Source organism: Terrapene carolina, unplaced genomic scaffold (assembly GCF_002925995.2).
Source record: "Terrapene carolina triunguis isolate 2854851 unplaced genomic scaffold, T_m_triunguis-2.0 Scaffold88, whole genome shotgun sequence".
Lineage (NCBI taxonomy): Eukaryota > Metazoa > Chordata > Testudines > Emydidae > Terrapene > Terrapene triunguis.
In genome coordinates, this window is record NW_020664439.1 from 91,870 (window position 1) to 104,807 (window position 12,938).

General features: G+C 54.5%; 1 protein-coding gene across 3 annotated transcripts in view; it reads left to right on the forward strand.

The window, feature by feature from the left end:
* The window catches only part of IGF2BP2 (insulin like growth factor 2 mRNA binding protein 2), a 95,290-nt gene that overhangs the window by 52,363 nt on the left and 29,989 nt on the right, over positions 1 to 12,938 (forward strand). For all 3 annotated transcript variants that reach the window (XM_024218630.2, XM_024218631.2, XM_024218632.2), the window contains exons 4-8: positions 485 to 536; positions 4,266 to 4,329; positions 8,106 to 8,378; positions 11,530 to 11,664; positions 12,543 to 12,665. In XM_024218630.2, the coding sequence (XP_024074398.1) occupies positions 485 to 536; positions 4,266 to 4,329; positions 8,106 to 8,378; positions 11,530 to 11,664; positions 12,543 to 12,665 (647 nt within the window). The remainder of the gene's footprint in view (positions 1 to 484; positions 537 to 4,265; positions 4,330 to 8,105; positions 8,379 to 11,529; positions 11,665 to 12,542; positions 12,666 to 12,938) is intronic.

Sequence of the window (12,938 nt, forward strand, 5' to 3'; positions counted from 1 at the left end):
GGTTTTTTACCCACGAAAGCTTATGCCCAAATAAATCTGTTAGTCTTTAAGGTGCCACTGGACTTCTCGTTGTTTTTGTGCAGGGGTTCTCAAACTGGGGGTCAGGACCCCTCGGGGGTCGCAAGGTTATTACATGGGGGGTCGCAAGCTGTCAGCCTCCACCCCAAACCCCACTTTGCCTCCAGCATTTATAGTGGTGTTAAATATATTAAAAAGTGTCCTTAATGTATAAGGGGTGATCGCACTCAGAGGCTTGCTGTGTGAAAGGGGTCACCAGTACAAAAATCTGAGAACTACTGTTTTTGTGGATACAGACTAACACGGCTACCCCTCTGATACTTGTCTTGTGTAGGTAGAGCCGGAACTCTGCTCTGCTCCCCAGGTCAGCCAGACGCACAGGGGAGGGTCCCTATCGCTAGGTTTTTAACCCTGGGCGCCTTTCCAGGCTGACTCACCCTGCATTGCTTGATGCTTTCTCTTTCAGGTGCTAGATGGACTTTTAGCTCAGTATGGGACTGTGGAGAATGTGGAACAAGGTAAGAAATGGGTAGGTGGCATCGTCCGCCCCTCCGCTTAGGAGACTTCGTCCCCTCCCTTGGAAATTTCTATGCTCAGTCCCAGCCCAACCCATCTCTTCAGATACGTGATCCTGTTTTGCCTGGTCATTGTGGACCGGGCCAAAGGGGGACAAAGTGCTCCTAGCTCGGCTGTATTGCCAGCAGGTGGGTTTCCAAGCTACCCCCTACCTGGCCTGTAGGCGAGGAGGGGAGAAAAGCCCATGCCCGTCTGGCAGGGCGGGGCTGGGATGGTGGCATGCCGCCTTGCAGGACACAGGCCCGCTCAGTGCTACAGCCATGAGTCCCGTTATCTGGGATTCTGGCTGTTGTGCAGACCGGAGCCGACTGGCCAGCAGCCCTTTGACTCGGGAGCAGTGTGGGTTGGCAGTAAAAGGCCATTGGAATCCAGAAGCCATCTAGACAGCACCTGGAATGCCAGGAAATCCCCAAACCTATCCTCACCCGGCCAGCTCCTCTTTCCGTGCTTCCACATTGCCAGGCACGGGGCTGCCCACACAGGGCAAGCCCCAGGCCTGCCTGAGACCAGGCAGCGGTTCGGCTTTTGCTGATAGTGCTTGGGCTCATCTGATAAAGCCATGGGTGGCTTGGGGCCTGATCCTGCCATCAGCACTAGCTGCTGTTGAGTAGGAGTGCCTCATTTCTCTGGCAGTCCTACTGGGTCTGTTTACGGGGTAAAGGCCTATTCCCCCTGCATGAGGCTGCCAGCTTCTGGCCCTGGGGGCACTACGAAATCCTGCACTCATCAGAGCTGCGCCCCATTGTGCTCAAGCAAGTGATGGAGATTTGCAAAGTGTTCTCCAAGGCAATACACACGCGTGCGTGCACACACGCACACACACACACACACACACACACGTGTGTACACATGATCTTGCAAGACTGCACCACAGGGATGCAGGGCTTAGCAGCTACCCAGAGCATGTCCCAAAAGCCCTGTTAGCATACTAAAAGGGTGCCTTTGTTTTCTGCTAGGCCGTTCCTGGGGCAGTTGCACATGGTGGGCAGGAGCAGTATTTTTATGGCTGATTTGTAATGAGACTTTTCCGTACTTTGTACTCAGAGTGCAACGCATTTACCAGAGCTGTCCCGGAGCCCCTCTCTGTGATGTCAGCGATGCGTTGGGTGTGAGCTCTCAGCAGTGCCTGAGAGATCAGTGCAAGAGAAATCCCCCAGGCTCCCTGTTGAGCTGAGCCTAGAACAGGATCAGATCCATGCCACAGGATAAATGGCCCCATTAAGTCAGTGGGATTTTTGCCTGAAAGAGGATTTCAGGACTGGGCGCTCTGGCAGAGTATCTCAAACCCCTCAAGGGCATCTAGGTCCCCTGGGCAGCTTTGGGAATCAGCCTCTGAGTATAAACCACCCTTTAAAGCAGGGGTGGGCAAACTACGGCCCACTAGCCTTTTTATGCCGGCCCGCGAGCTCCCGTTGGGGAGTGGGGTCTGGGGCTTGCCCCGCTCCACGCTCCAGCCGGGGCACAGGGTTGGGGCCGCGCTGCGTGGCTCCCGGAAGCCGCGGCATGGCCCCGCTCTGGCTCCTATGCACTCCAGTGGCCCTCTTCAGCGCTCCAATGGGAGCTGCACAGGTGGTGCCTGTGGATGGGGCAGCATGCAGAGCCGCCTGGCTGCACCTCTGCGTAGGAGCCAGAGAAGGGACATGCCGCTGCTTCTGGGAGCTGCTTGAGGTAAGCGCCGCTCGGATCCTGCACCCCTGAGCCTCTCCCCACACCTCAACCCCCTGCCCCAGCCTTGATCCCCCTCCTGCCCTCTGAACCCTTCATCCCAGCTCAGAGCACCCTCCTGCACCCCAAACTCTTCGGCCCCACCCCAGAGCCTGCACCCCCAGCCGGAGCCTGCACCCCTGAGCCTCTCCCCACACCTCAACCCCCTGCCCCAGCCCAGAGCCCCCTCCCGCTCCCTGAATGCCTCATTTCTGGCCCCACCCCGGATCCCGCACCCCCAACCAGAGCCCTCACCCCCCTCCCACACCCCAACCCCAATTTTCTGAGCATTCATGGCCTACCATACAATTTCTATTCCCACATGTGGCCCTCTGGCCAAAAAGTTTGCCCACCCCTGCCACCAGGGGGGTGCTGTAACTGCATAACAGTAACACTGCTTGGCCTTTGTCTACTGCCTTTTCTCTGAGATCCATTGAGCCTCCGTTAGCCCTTGCAACAGTTCTGTGAATTAGGGAAGTGTGATGCTCAGGTGGAGAAACCGAGGCACAGATTGTGTAAATGACTTGCCTGAAATCCCACAGCAGATCAGTGGCCTAGCCTGGATTAGAACCCAAGACTCCCATCTCCCCAGCTGTTGCAGGTGCAGCTCCCACGCGGCTGTGAAACCGTAGGGTAAAGGGTGATGGCAGCGACTAGCCTAGCACAGACCTGACTCATCCCACCCAGACGGGAGAGGGCTGGAGAAAGCCCTGGGATGTTTCACGCAGTGTGGGGGCAGAGGGGCAGGTCCCCAGACAGCACAGGACATGAAGAGAAGAGTCACAGGCAGCCAGACAGCAGAGAAGCTTGGCCAAGCGCCCTCCCCAGCGCCCCAGCAGGTCCGTGCCAGGCAGCACCCAGGAGAGGCCCCTCCTAGCTCCCGGCAACTGCTGTTGATTCAGATAAGAGCTTCGCTTCTCTCCCAAAGGGTAATGGCGTCCCTCTAGCATCACTGCACTCCGCTAGAAATCCCGCCCTACCAAGAATGTGAATCTTCCCGTGGGCACATGAGAGAGAGCCCCAAGCAGTCATTCACCAGCTGCTCAGAGCCAGCGTGGGGGGCACTTGGGCTCCTGGTAATGCCACAGGACGCCAACCAGGGGCATCTTGTTTTTCTGTTGCCCCTTGTTCTCTGGGCCACTTCACTTAGCTACGCTCAGCTCTCCTCAGCTGTGTCACGCGGCACAGAGCCAGTGCCTGCCAGCCTGGGCAGCAGTGATCAAAGGGCTGGACTGCCTGGCCCACTCACAGTAGGAAATAGAAAAGTTTCCCTTTGCAATTTAGTGTCTATACAAAACATCCTGGCCATGGGGTGAAGCTGGGCTAGAGAGATGTCTCCAAGAACTCCTGGAGAGAGGCGATCCCTTCTGTTAGCCTTCAGCAGTAGGCAGAGCCCTGCATTAACCATGCATCAATGCTCATCCTCCCCTGGATGCAGGTGTTCTTCAGCCCCATCAAAGAGCAGAATTGTTTACCAGCGTAACAAGCTGGGGACACTAAATCACTGGCGCAGCACCTAGAGACGGTGGTTAAAAACTGCTGACCAGGTCACAAAGAAAATGAGTTTGGAGTTCTCATCACAGTTAACAGTGGACACTCATTCACCTCCGCCCACAGCCAGACAGAGCAACACGCACCCCGCTGTGACCCAGCTGGTGCGCAGGACAGGCCTCAGATGGCAGTAGCAGAGTGTGCAGCTCCAAGAATGAGGCCCACACCCAGCTACTCCTGAACTTAGTATCCACAGGGGGCATAGATCAGCCAGTGAGCAAAGATTACCCAAGCCCACCATTGCAGGCATCCGGCCCAGGGGAATGGCTTCCCTCCCAGCCTCTCACTGTAAAGAGCAATCAAACCCACCCCTGGCCAGGAACAGCTGACAGGCTTAGCAACTGTCACCCAGGAAAAGGTGACGAAGACCTTCTCCGTCCACAAGCTAATGCCAGCGTGTGTTGCTTTCCCCTTAGTCAACACAGACACAGAAACGGCCGTTGTCAACGTAACGTATGCAACAAAAGAAGAAGCAAAAGTGTAAGTGGCTCTTGCTCTTTCATCCTTCCTTTCACCCTCTCTCTTTCTTCCTCCCTCCGGGCAGTGCCTTTCCTTGCATTCACCTTTTGTCTCTCCACCTCGCTGGGGCGGGGCTCATTTATTTCCATGTAAGGAATAGTGGGGTTGCCTGCGACTGACCCGGGGTTCTGACATGCTGGCGGTGAGCTACCCCTCGACTCGGGGGAGGGGAAAGACTTAGGCCCTGAAGGCCCTGTTTGGGATGTGCCACGCGAGGGGGGCGTCGCTGATCCCATAGCGGTTACTGATCTTGCTCTCAGGAAGATTTTTCTTGAAATTCAGCCTCATTTTTCCCAAATTATTTCTCCTAGATGTTCAGATTGCATTTTTCCAGATTCTGTTCATGCTGTTACCGCTCTGCCAGTTCGTCCTGTCTTACTAGGCCTCCTGGTTTTATTTTCTGTCTCATAATTTAGTATAAACTGAGTTTCCTCCTTTCTCTAGATCATTAATGAAGCTGTCGACTAAGACCCATTCTTCTTTAGGACTCTTTCGCTAGTTTTTGTTCCCGCTGACAGTCCAAGGCGATTTGAATGAATCGGAGAGTGTGATTTTGTTGGGCCCCGTATGGCAGTGTGCACTGCAGACCTTTTCGCGCACGCTAGCAGGATACACGTGGTCAGTTAATGTGCAGCAGGCTGGCATGCTGTTCATTCACGTCCTGGCTGGCCACACACTGAGTGTCTGCATGGACAAGCCCTGAGTCCATCCCAGTGCTCCTGGTGCGGAGCAGCTAACACTGCCCCTTGCCTGAGCTCAGTCGAAAGGTTCAGTGTCATCCAGGGGTGAAATCCTGGCCCCGCTGAAGGTGATGACAAAACTCCCATTGCCTTCAGTAGGGCCAGTACTTTGGCCAAATACACAGCAAACTAAGCCACCTGATAGGCTCAGTTTGGAAGGGAGCCCAGCAGGAGGTGCTGGCAGTGTTTCCAAATGTCCCTGCATATCTAGGTGCTCTGGGGGGGGTCACTGAAATCAATGGATTCCCCCCCCCCATCCCCTCCCCAGGAAAGTACTGCTCAGCATGCAAAAGGGAGGCAGAATCTGGCCCTTCCTGGTTCCCTCCTGTGCTATGCAGGATGGGGCACTGTGCCCACCCAGTGGCTGCATGCCCAGTTGCTTTGTGACCAGTCCTTCGGCGCTGGCGTTGTTTTTCACTTGCCCTGGGCGAATGGTTCAGCTGGCCCTGTCCAGGAGCCAGCCCTGCTGGTGAGATCACGTTAGCTCACAAGTCCAGTCACACACAAGTGGTCACTGCAGGCCAGGGCCTGATTCAGCCCCCTCCCCACCACTCCATGAAACGCACAGGACAGTCTGGGGCATTGTGATCTGCTCATTGTGAGAAAGGGAGCAGGGCCAGGCCCTTAATGAGCTGAGACTCCAAAGCCATCACACGTTGGAGATCCCAGAAACTCAGTGTCCTGGAGAACAAGGAGTATCTGGAAGGATCAGACATCTCCCATCCGGCTTGCACTCCCCCGGGGCCGGCTGCTCTGTCGCAGCTCCCGCTGGTCTGTTACCTAGCATTCCCGGAGCGAATCATTCAGCTCCTCCCTGGTAGCAAGCTCTCGCTGCACAGTAGAGGCAGTAATCAGCTCCCTGCTCCATTGCCATTGGCATCACTGTGGACGAGCCCCCAGCACCTCCCGTTGCTCTGCGAATCCGAGGTGGTTCTGTTGGTCATCTGCTTTCAACAAGCATCCTCGAGTGCTTCCCACTGAGCAGTTGCTACAGCCTCGCTATTGTAAGAGGACCCGGAACCCCGTCCCCCCCGGCTTTCTCTGGCACTAAAGAGTGAGCTGTTCCCGGGTCAGAGTTCAGTAACCGACTGGAAAACCCCCCATCCATTTGCCCTGGGCTTGGGGGAATTGCCAGAGTTATTGTCAGTGGGTCAGAGTGGGCTAGAAAGTTCTTTGGCCCAGAAATCCATGGGATCCATGTCCCCATCAGCTGGTCTGAGACACCCCCACCCCGGCGCTCTCCCTCTTCTGTGCCGCTGGTCACAGAACCTGCCCCAGCTCCAGGAGCAGGAACTGCAGGCAGCCCACAAAGAGCCGGGTGCCGACTGGATTTTCAGAGGGGCTCAGTGTTGGCCTCGCTCTGCAGTCAGGGGGTGGGGCTGGCCCCAGAGAGCGGTCCAAGCGGAGCACCCCATAAAATCTCAACCTGTCCCTTGAACCGGGGTCCAGTTTGGGACGTGGACTGTTCTATACAGCGCCTTACAGCGTGCGTGCGAAGTAGAGCGTAGGCAGCTTTCCAGCCCCGTGGCTCCTGGCCCCGCCTGTGCTGGTTAGGTAGAGCAGCCCCTATCCTGGACGCTGTCCCACAGGCTATGCCCCCTCTGTGCAGAGGGCCAGAAATGCAGAGCCGATCAGCTGCTTTAGGAAGTATAAGGAAGATTAAACCCAGTGCTCTCCATGTATTCTGAGGGCTGTTGTGCTCAGGGTGGCTCCAGCCACTGGCGACACTTGATTTGCTGCTAGGCTCCCGCTGTCCGGCAGGGCTCCACAGGGAAGGTGTATGCCGGCGGAGCACAGCTAGCCAGATGGTGGCAGAGGTGAAAGTAAGCCGGTATGGTCCGGTATGGCGTACTGGCAAGAGCCGGTACACAGCCAACCATACCAGCAGGACTCAGCGTCCACCAGCCCGCAATTTAAAGGGCCCGGGGCTCCCGGCAGTGGCCGGAGCCCCGAGCCCTTTAAATCACTGCCAGAGCCCTGGGGTAGCGGCGGCCCTTTAAATCACCGCCCCAGACTCTTTAAGCCGCCTCCGCTACCCTGGGGCTCCAGCAGTAGGGCTCTGGCAGTGATTTAAAGGGCCTGGGGCTCCACTGCAGTAGCAGCGGCCAGATTTAAAGGCCATGCCTCTTCCGGTGTTAGGCCCCGCCCCCTTCCAGTTGAGGCCCCGCGCCACTGCTAAGGTTCCATCGTACCAGTAAGTCCTTTAAGTCCTTTAAGTTACTTTCACCCCTGGACGGTGGGCTTAGGAAAGTGCTGTTACCAGGTGGCTGTTGCCTGGGGAGTCTCCAGGGGTGTTTGTGGGTTACAGAGCTGGGGTGGAGGGTGCTCCTGGAGCTGCGGGGAGGGAGAACCAGCCAGGACCCCTTCTTGTGCGAGTTCCATCTGGCCTGCCTGTCTCCTGCCAGGCTGGGATGGAGCTGGCGTGGTCCCTTGCTGAGGAATGGAGAAGGTGAGGCTGTCTCTCTCCTCTGGGGTGGGACTTGGGCAGCCCTGGGAGGGGCTGGGAGAGAGCTACTGAGTCAATGTTGCACTAATGCCTCTGCAGTGCAGCTCCATCAGCTGTGCTGGGATCACACCAGCCATCAGTTAGCCAAAGCTGCAGTAAGCTCATCATCCCCGCAGTGTTCCGGGGGCACAGAGCGCTGCGGGGAGCAGGGGTGGGGGATGTGCCTTGAGGAGAACAGAGCCCTGCCAAGTGGCAGTGGGTTACACACACCCTTTGGACACATTGTGACTATCTGAGGCATTTGGATGTCTCTGACGGGGCGAATGCCCAGGCTTGAGGAGCCGTGAGATCTCTGCTCTAGGGACGCCCGTGCTCCTAGGAGAGACCTTGGACCATGCCCAGACAGTGTGGACATTTACCCAGTCCACAGGGACGGGGACAGTCTCTGCACCTGGTCAGGTCAGTGGCTCGTCTCCTGGCAAAGGTGCTCAGGCCTGGCACCCGCAGCTGGTGCAGGGCCTAACCAGTGGCTTCTTTTCTCTACCTTTCAGAGCAATTGAGAAGCTCAGCGGCCACCAGTTTGAGAACTATTCCTTCAAGATTTCCTACATCCCGGATGAAGAGGTGAGCTCCCCTCCGCCCCCTCAGCGGTCCCGCCGGGGGGGCCGTGCCTCCAGGGAGCGGGGCCCCTCCCCGGGGGGCTCCTCACAGCCCAAACAGCTCGATTTCCCACTGCGGATCCTGGTCCCCACGCAGTTTGTTGGTGCGATCATAGGAAAGGAGGGCTTGACCATAAAGAACCTCACTAAGCAAACCCAGTCCAAGTAAGTACCGCGAACGGTTGTGTTTCCTTCCCCAGGACTCCGCAGGTGGCCTGTAGCTGCCCAGCTCAGATTGGGTGCGCTAGAGCGCGCTCACCTGTATGCCAGGAATGTGTCATTGCCCGTGCCGTTAATGCAATGCTGTCTTGTCTCACTCTGATGTCTAGGATGGTAGCAGTCAGAGCAGCAGGGGGCGCACAGCACGGCAGTGCTGGCCATCACGCCATAATAGTACATTGGCCAGAACGGTCCAACCTGGGAGCCTGAAATTAGGTGCAGGAATAAGTGGCCCAATTCTCGGAGCTGGTGCCTCATGCATTCACCCTGCTGCTAGGGGAGGGACCATGCCTCCGTGCTACACCGTCCATTCCCAAGCTCCCTCTGGGGCAGGCTGGCTTGGCACCGCATGCAGTTCTGGCCAGTGACTGAACACCCTAGTTTGAATTAAATTGGCGTCTGGTCACAAGATCATCTCCTGCCTGGGGTCACAGTTCCCAAACCATTCACATTGGCCCATGAGAGGGGGAGTCTCTTCTCAGATGAGGTCAGTAACAGGGCCCCTTACTTCTGATCAGAGCGTGTGTTGTATCCGAAAAGATACGTAACGGCCGGACGCCTGAGCACTGCCGGCAGCCAGAACCAGGAGGCAGCTCTTCCCGGGCTGTGCGCGTTCAAAGACCGAGCCCTGCCACTGCTGTGCGATGCTGGCACACGTCGCAGCACAGGAGCAGGGCCCACAAGCATAGATAGGCCAAGAGTCAGGTCATCTCAGCCCATTGCTCTAGCAAGGAACACACAAATTGGGAAGAAAATCCAAGTGGCATGAGGCTGATCCCAGGATTAGTGAGCAAGGCCCTCCTGAGCGATGCCTTTAGGGCACTTTATAAAATCCCTGACGTGAGAAATAGAGGCTTCAGAGGAGAGCTCGGTGTCAGGGGTACATTACTTGGAAATGGGAGAATTGCTAGTAGATTGCAGAGCCCAGGCTGTGCGTCCGACTTTAACCCTTTCCCCCTGCTCTAATCTTGTGTTGTTTAAAGAAGGAGTCTGCTGCTGGTGGGGTTTTTCAGATCTGCCTCCCTAATGCTGAACATGTATGTAACATTCTGATTTTCTTCACAGTTTTCCCTCTCCAGTTTGTTATTGCCCAAAGCTATTTGTGTTTAACCCAAAATTCATCAGTCATCATCTGCCGCCTGACTCTGTACACGAAGACATAGCAGGACAAAGAAATTATCATCCCAGAACTGATCCGCAATCCATTTAGTTCCTCTAGATGTCCTCCTTCTGACAGCAGCGTCAGAGGAAAATGTGCAAATCCTGATAATACACCTACTTGGGCAAAAAAATGTCTTGACCCCAGCTGGTATTCAGCTCACTCTGAAACACACTGAGGATTGCTAATCTTTGTAGCTTCAGCCTGGCAGTCATAAGAGAAGATGCTGCTACCAGATCCATCACGGTACTCAGCATTAATGTGACATACAATTATCTGGTTACACTGCATCAGCAAGTCCCACAGGTTATCATTAAATTATTGATCTTCTCAAGAGCCTGAACAGGATTAGACCTGTTTTGAGGGAGACTAATGTCCTGGGTTACACGGAGTAACCGAATGCCTTGTAGCTGCTATCACGAATTGTGATCAGCCCTATGTGGGAGGAGAGGGTGCGTGGCACTTTCCCCATCCCGCCGCCCTGAGCACGACTCAGCCACAGCTCTCCCGCACCCTGAGTGAGCACAAGAGCTGCTCCAGGCTAGTGTTCTCAACAGCATCAGCCACACCAGAGTGGGCAGTACGAGGACCAGTCTGTAGCCACGCACTGGCCAGCAGAGCAGAGCCAATATGGGGGTGTGGAGTGGGGGAAATGCATGCTGCACCCTGGCTAGCAGCCCAAATGCTTCCCAGGCTCCCCCTGCAGCACAGCCCTCCCCGGTACACCTCCTGGAGCCCCAAAATGCAGGCTGTGGAGTGAAGCCACAGTCCAGCCTGCTGGTGTGAGCTGATCTCCAGCCAGGGTCTGAGAGAACAAGAGTTGCAGATATGGCCAAGTGCATTAGGGGGATATTTGGTCTCCTTTGAAAGCATCCAGTACAAGCTGCTGTTGGAGAAGGCTAGCTGGGCTAAATGGACCCCTGGTCTGTTCCTGTCATGTCACAATCAGCTGTGGGAAGGTGAAAGCCCTAATTAAGATACAGCTATCTCCAAGAGTACCAAAACTGCAGGCCAAATCCCTCTCTTGGTGTAATTCTTTTCCTATGTGATGCTGCCTAAATGTGACTATTCCTCTGTAATATACAAGACATTTCCTAACAAAGAGAGCAGCGCTCACACATGCACACAGAGTGGGGTCATCCTCTCCAGCTGGGACGGGGACACACACACAAGCGCGCACACGTGCAGAGACACACACTCACGCACTCACTTTACCCTTTTGGTTTTTAACATACCACTTGCGCTGTGCAGCGGCTGTGACGCCTCTCCCTGCCCTCAGGCCTGTGGGTGCCGCAGCAGAGCTCCGTTGCCCTGCCGTGTTCTGGTGGATCCCGAAGATGCTGAGGAGAGGAACGTATAGCAGTACTGGCACCTGCTGGAACCGGAAAAACTCTGCTCTGCGTCTTAGGGACCGGCTCTGTGTTGATCTGTGTTGGCTCAGCTCCCCCCACCCACTCATTCTCTTTGATTTTCACTTGCAAATGAACCCCAAATCTTAAAGCCAAAGAAAGTCAAATCTGAGTTGAACCTGGTTTAGTGCCAACACTGTTTGAAACCCTGGGTTTAGTAGAAGTCAGTCTGGGTTCATGCAAACCTGGGCCGTCAATCATTCAAAACTTAGGCCCGGATTCCTGCAAAAAGTTTAACAAACCTTGACTCAAACTTGTCCTGAATGGTGAGTGCATCCGGTGAGTTTTCCACGGTTCTGCACAACTGTCAGTGCAGCCACTTGCTGAATTCTAGTCCCTTCAGGACGGTTGGTTCAGAGCTGGTTTCAGCAGCGTGAGCATGACTCCTGGTTCAGAGGTACTGTCTGTAGACAGCAGTGTAAACGCAATGTAACGCAAATAGATGCACTATCTTTGATGCTTCGTTGAAGTGCCTTGTTATGACGTCAGCCTGATCTCGGGCTTCTCTGTGCTGATTCTCTTGGTGCAGGGTAGACATCCATCGGAAGGAGAATGCCGGTGCTGCTGAGAAGCCAATCACCATCCACGCCAGCCCCGAAGGCTGCTCTGAAGCGTGCCGCATGATCCTCGATATCATGCAGAAAGAAGCGGACGAGACTAAATCGTAAGTGTTCCGCACAGAGCACTCCACAGGAAGAGGATTCCTGCAGCCACATGCATCAGGCGGGGAGAAACAATGATGGAGAGTAATGAGCCGGTTTGAAGAATAAATCCCCAGAGGTCCAGCAGAGAAAATGTAATAGTTGCCTATGTAAAAGAATGGGGATTTGATTTAATACGTTTGTGTATTTAAAAGGCTTAGTCAGCACAACTAATTGATGTAAGGTTTTGGTTACTAGAACATGCCTGGTTTGACAGCAAAGGAAACCAGCCCACATGTAAAGCCTCAGGCTTTTAGTAATGCCTTAGGACCCATGCTTTCAATGCTTTTCTTTTTCTCTCCCCTTCTCCCTGCTGGAATGGGAGTCCATTTCCTGTGTTCTGGAGATTCAGGTCGATTTCTTTTTTTCCAAACAGCAATTTGAAACAAATAGTAGCAATTCAACTTGTTTCATTGGAAAAGTTTTAAAATCCCTTAAAGAAGTTTGAACCAAATGAAAATTTTTTTTTGTGTGGTTTGAATTTTTTCATGGGAAAATACCAACCCATTGTCGACTAGCCCCCGTTGCAATCAGTCTTTTTAGATCAGGGTTATTTTGATTCCCCTCCTGTCCCAAATGGTTAGCTGCAGGAGGAGCTATTTGTCTGGATTTTCTGTAAGTGTGGAGAGGACTCATTTCAGATTCTTTACATGACAAGGACTCTACAAATGTACAGGTTTTGCAATGAAAAAAGTCCATATGATGTTTTTGTCCTACTTTTCTTTTCTTTTTGTGTGTGTTCCTGGCCAGGAGAACTCCACGGTTTGGAGCATACTGGTGATAGGAGAACAGGGGGAAAAGGAACTTACAAAAAACACCAAACGCCTTTTGTTTATTTTAGCGCCGAAGAGGTTCCCTTGAAAATCTTAGCACACAACAGTCTGGTTGGGAGACTGATCGGCAAAGAGGGACGAAACCTGAAGAAAATTGAGCAAGACACAGGGACCAAGATCACCATCTCTCCGTAAGTTGTGATATCCTGGCAGAGGAGAACAACCCGCCTCCAGCCCAGAGAGCTACTGCATGGTCCAAAACCGGGTTCCTTGCTCTCTGGCTGCGGGAGGCGAGTGTCAGGGGAGCTGCTGAGGCCAGCCCTCCGGGTACACGCTGGTGAGCGTGTGGAGCCAGCGTAGGACTCCTCCAAAGGTGCACAGACACAGGCAGGGGTGCTCCACCCAGCCCGGCACTGGTGAAGACATGGATGCCAGTAAAGCGAGCCATGTTGGGAAGGTCTGGA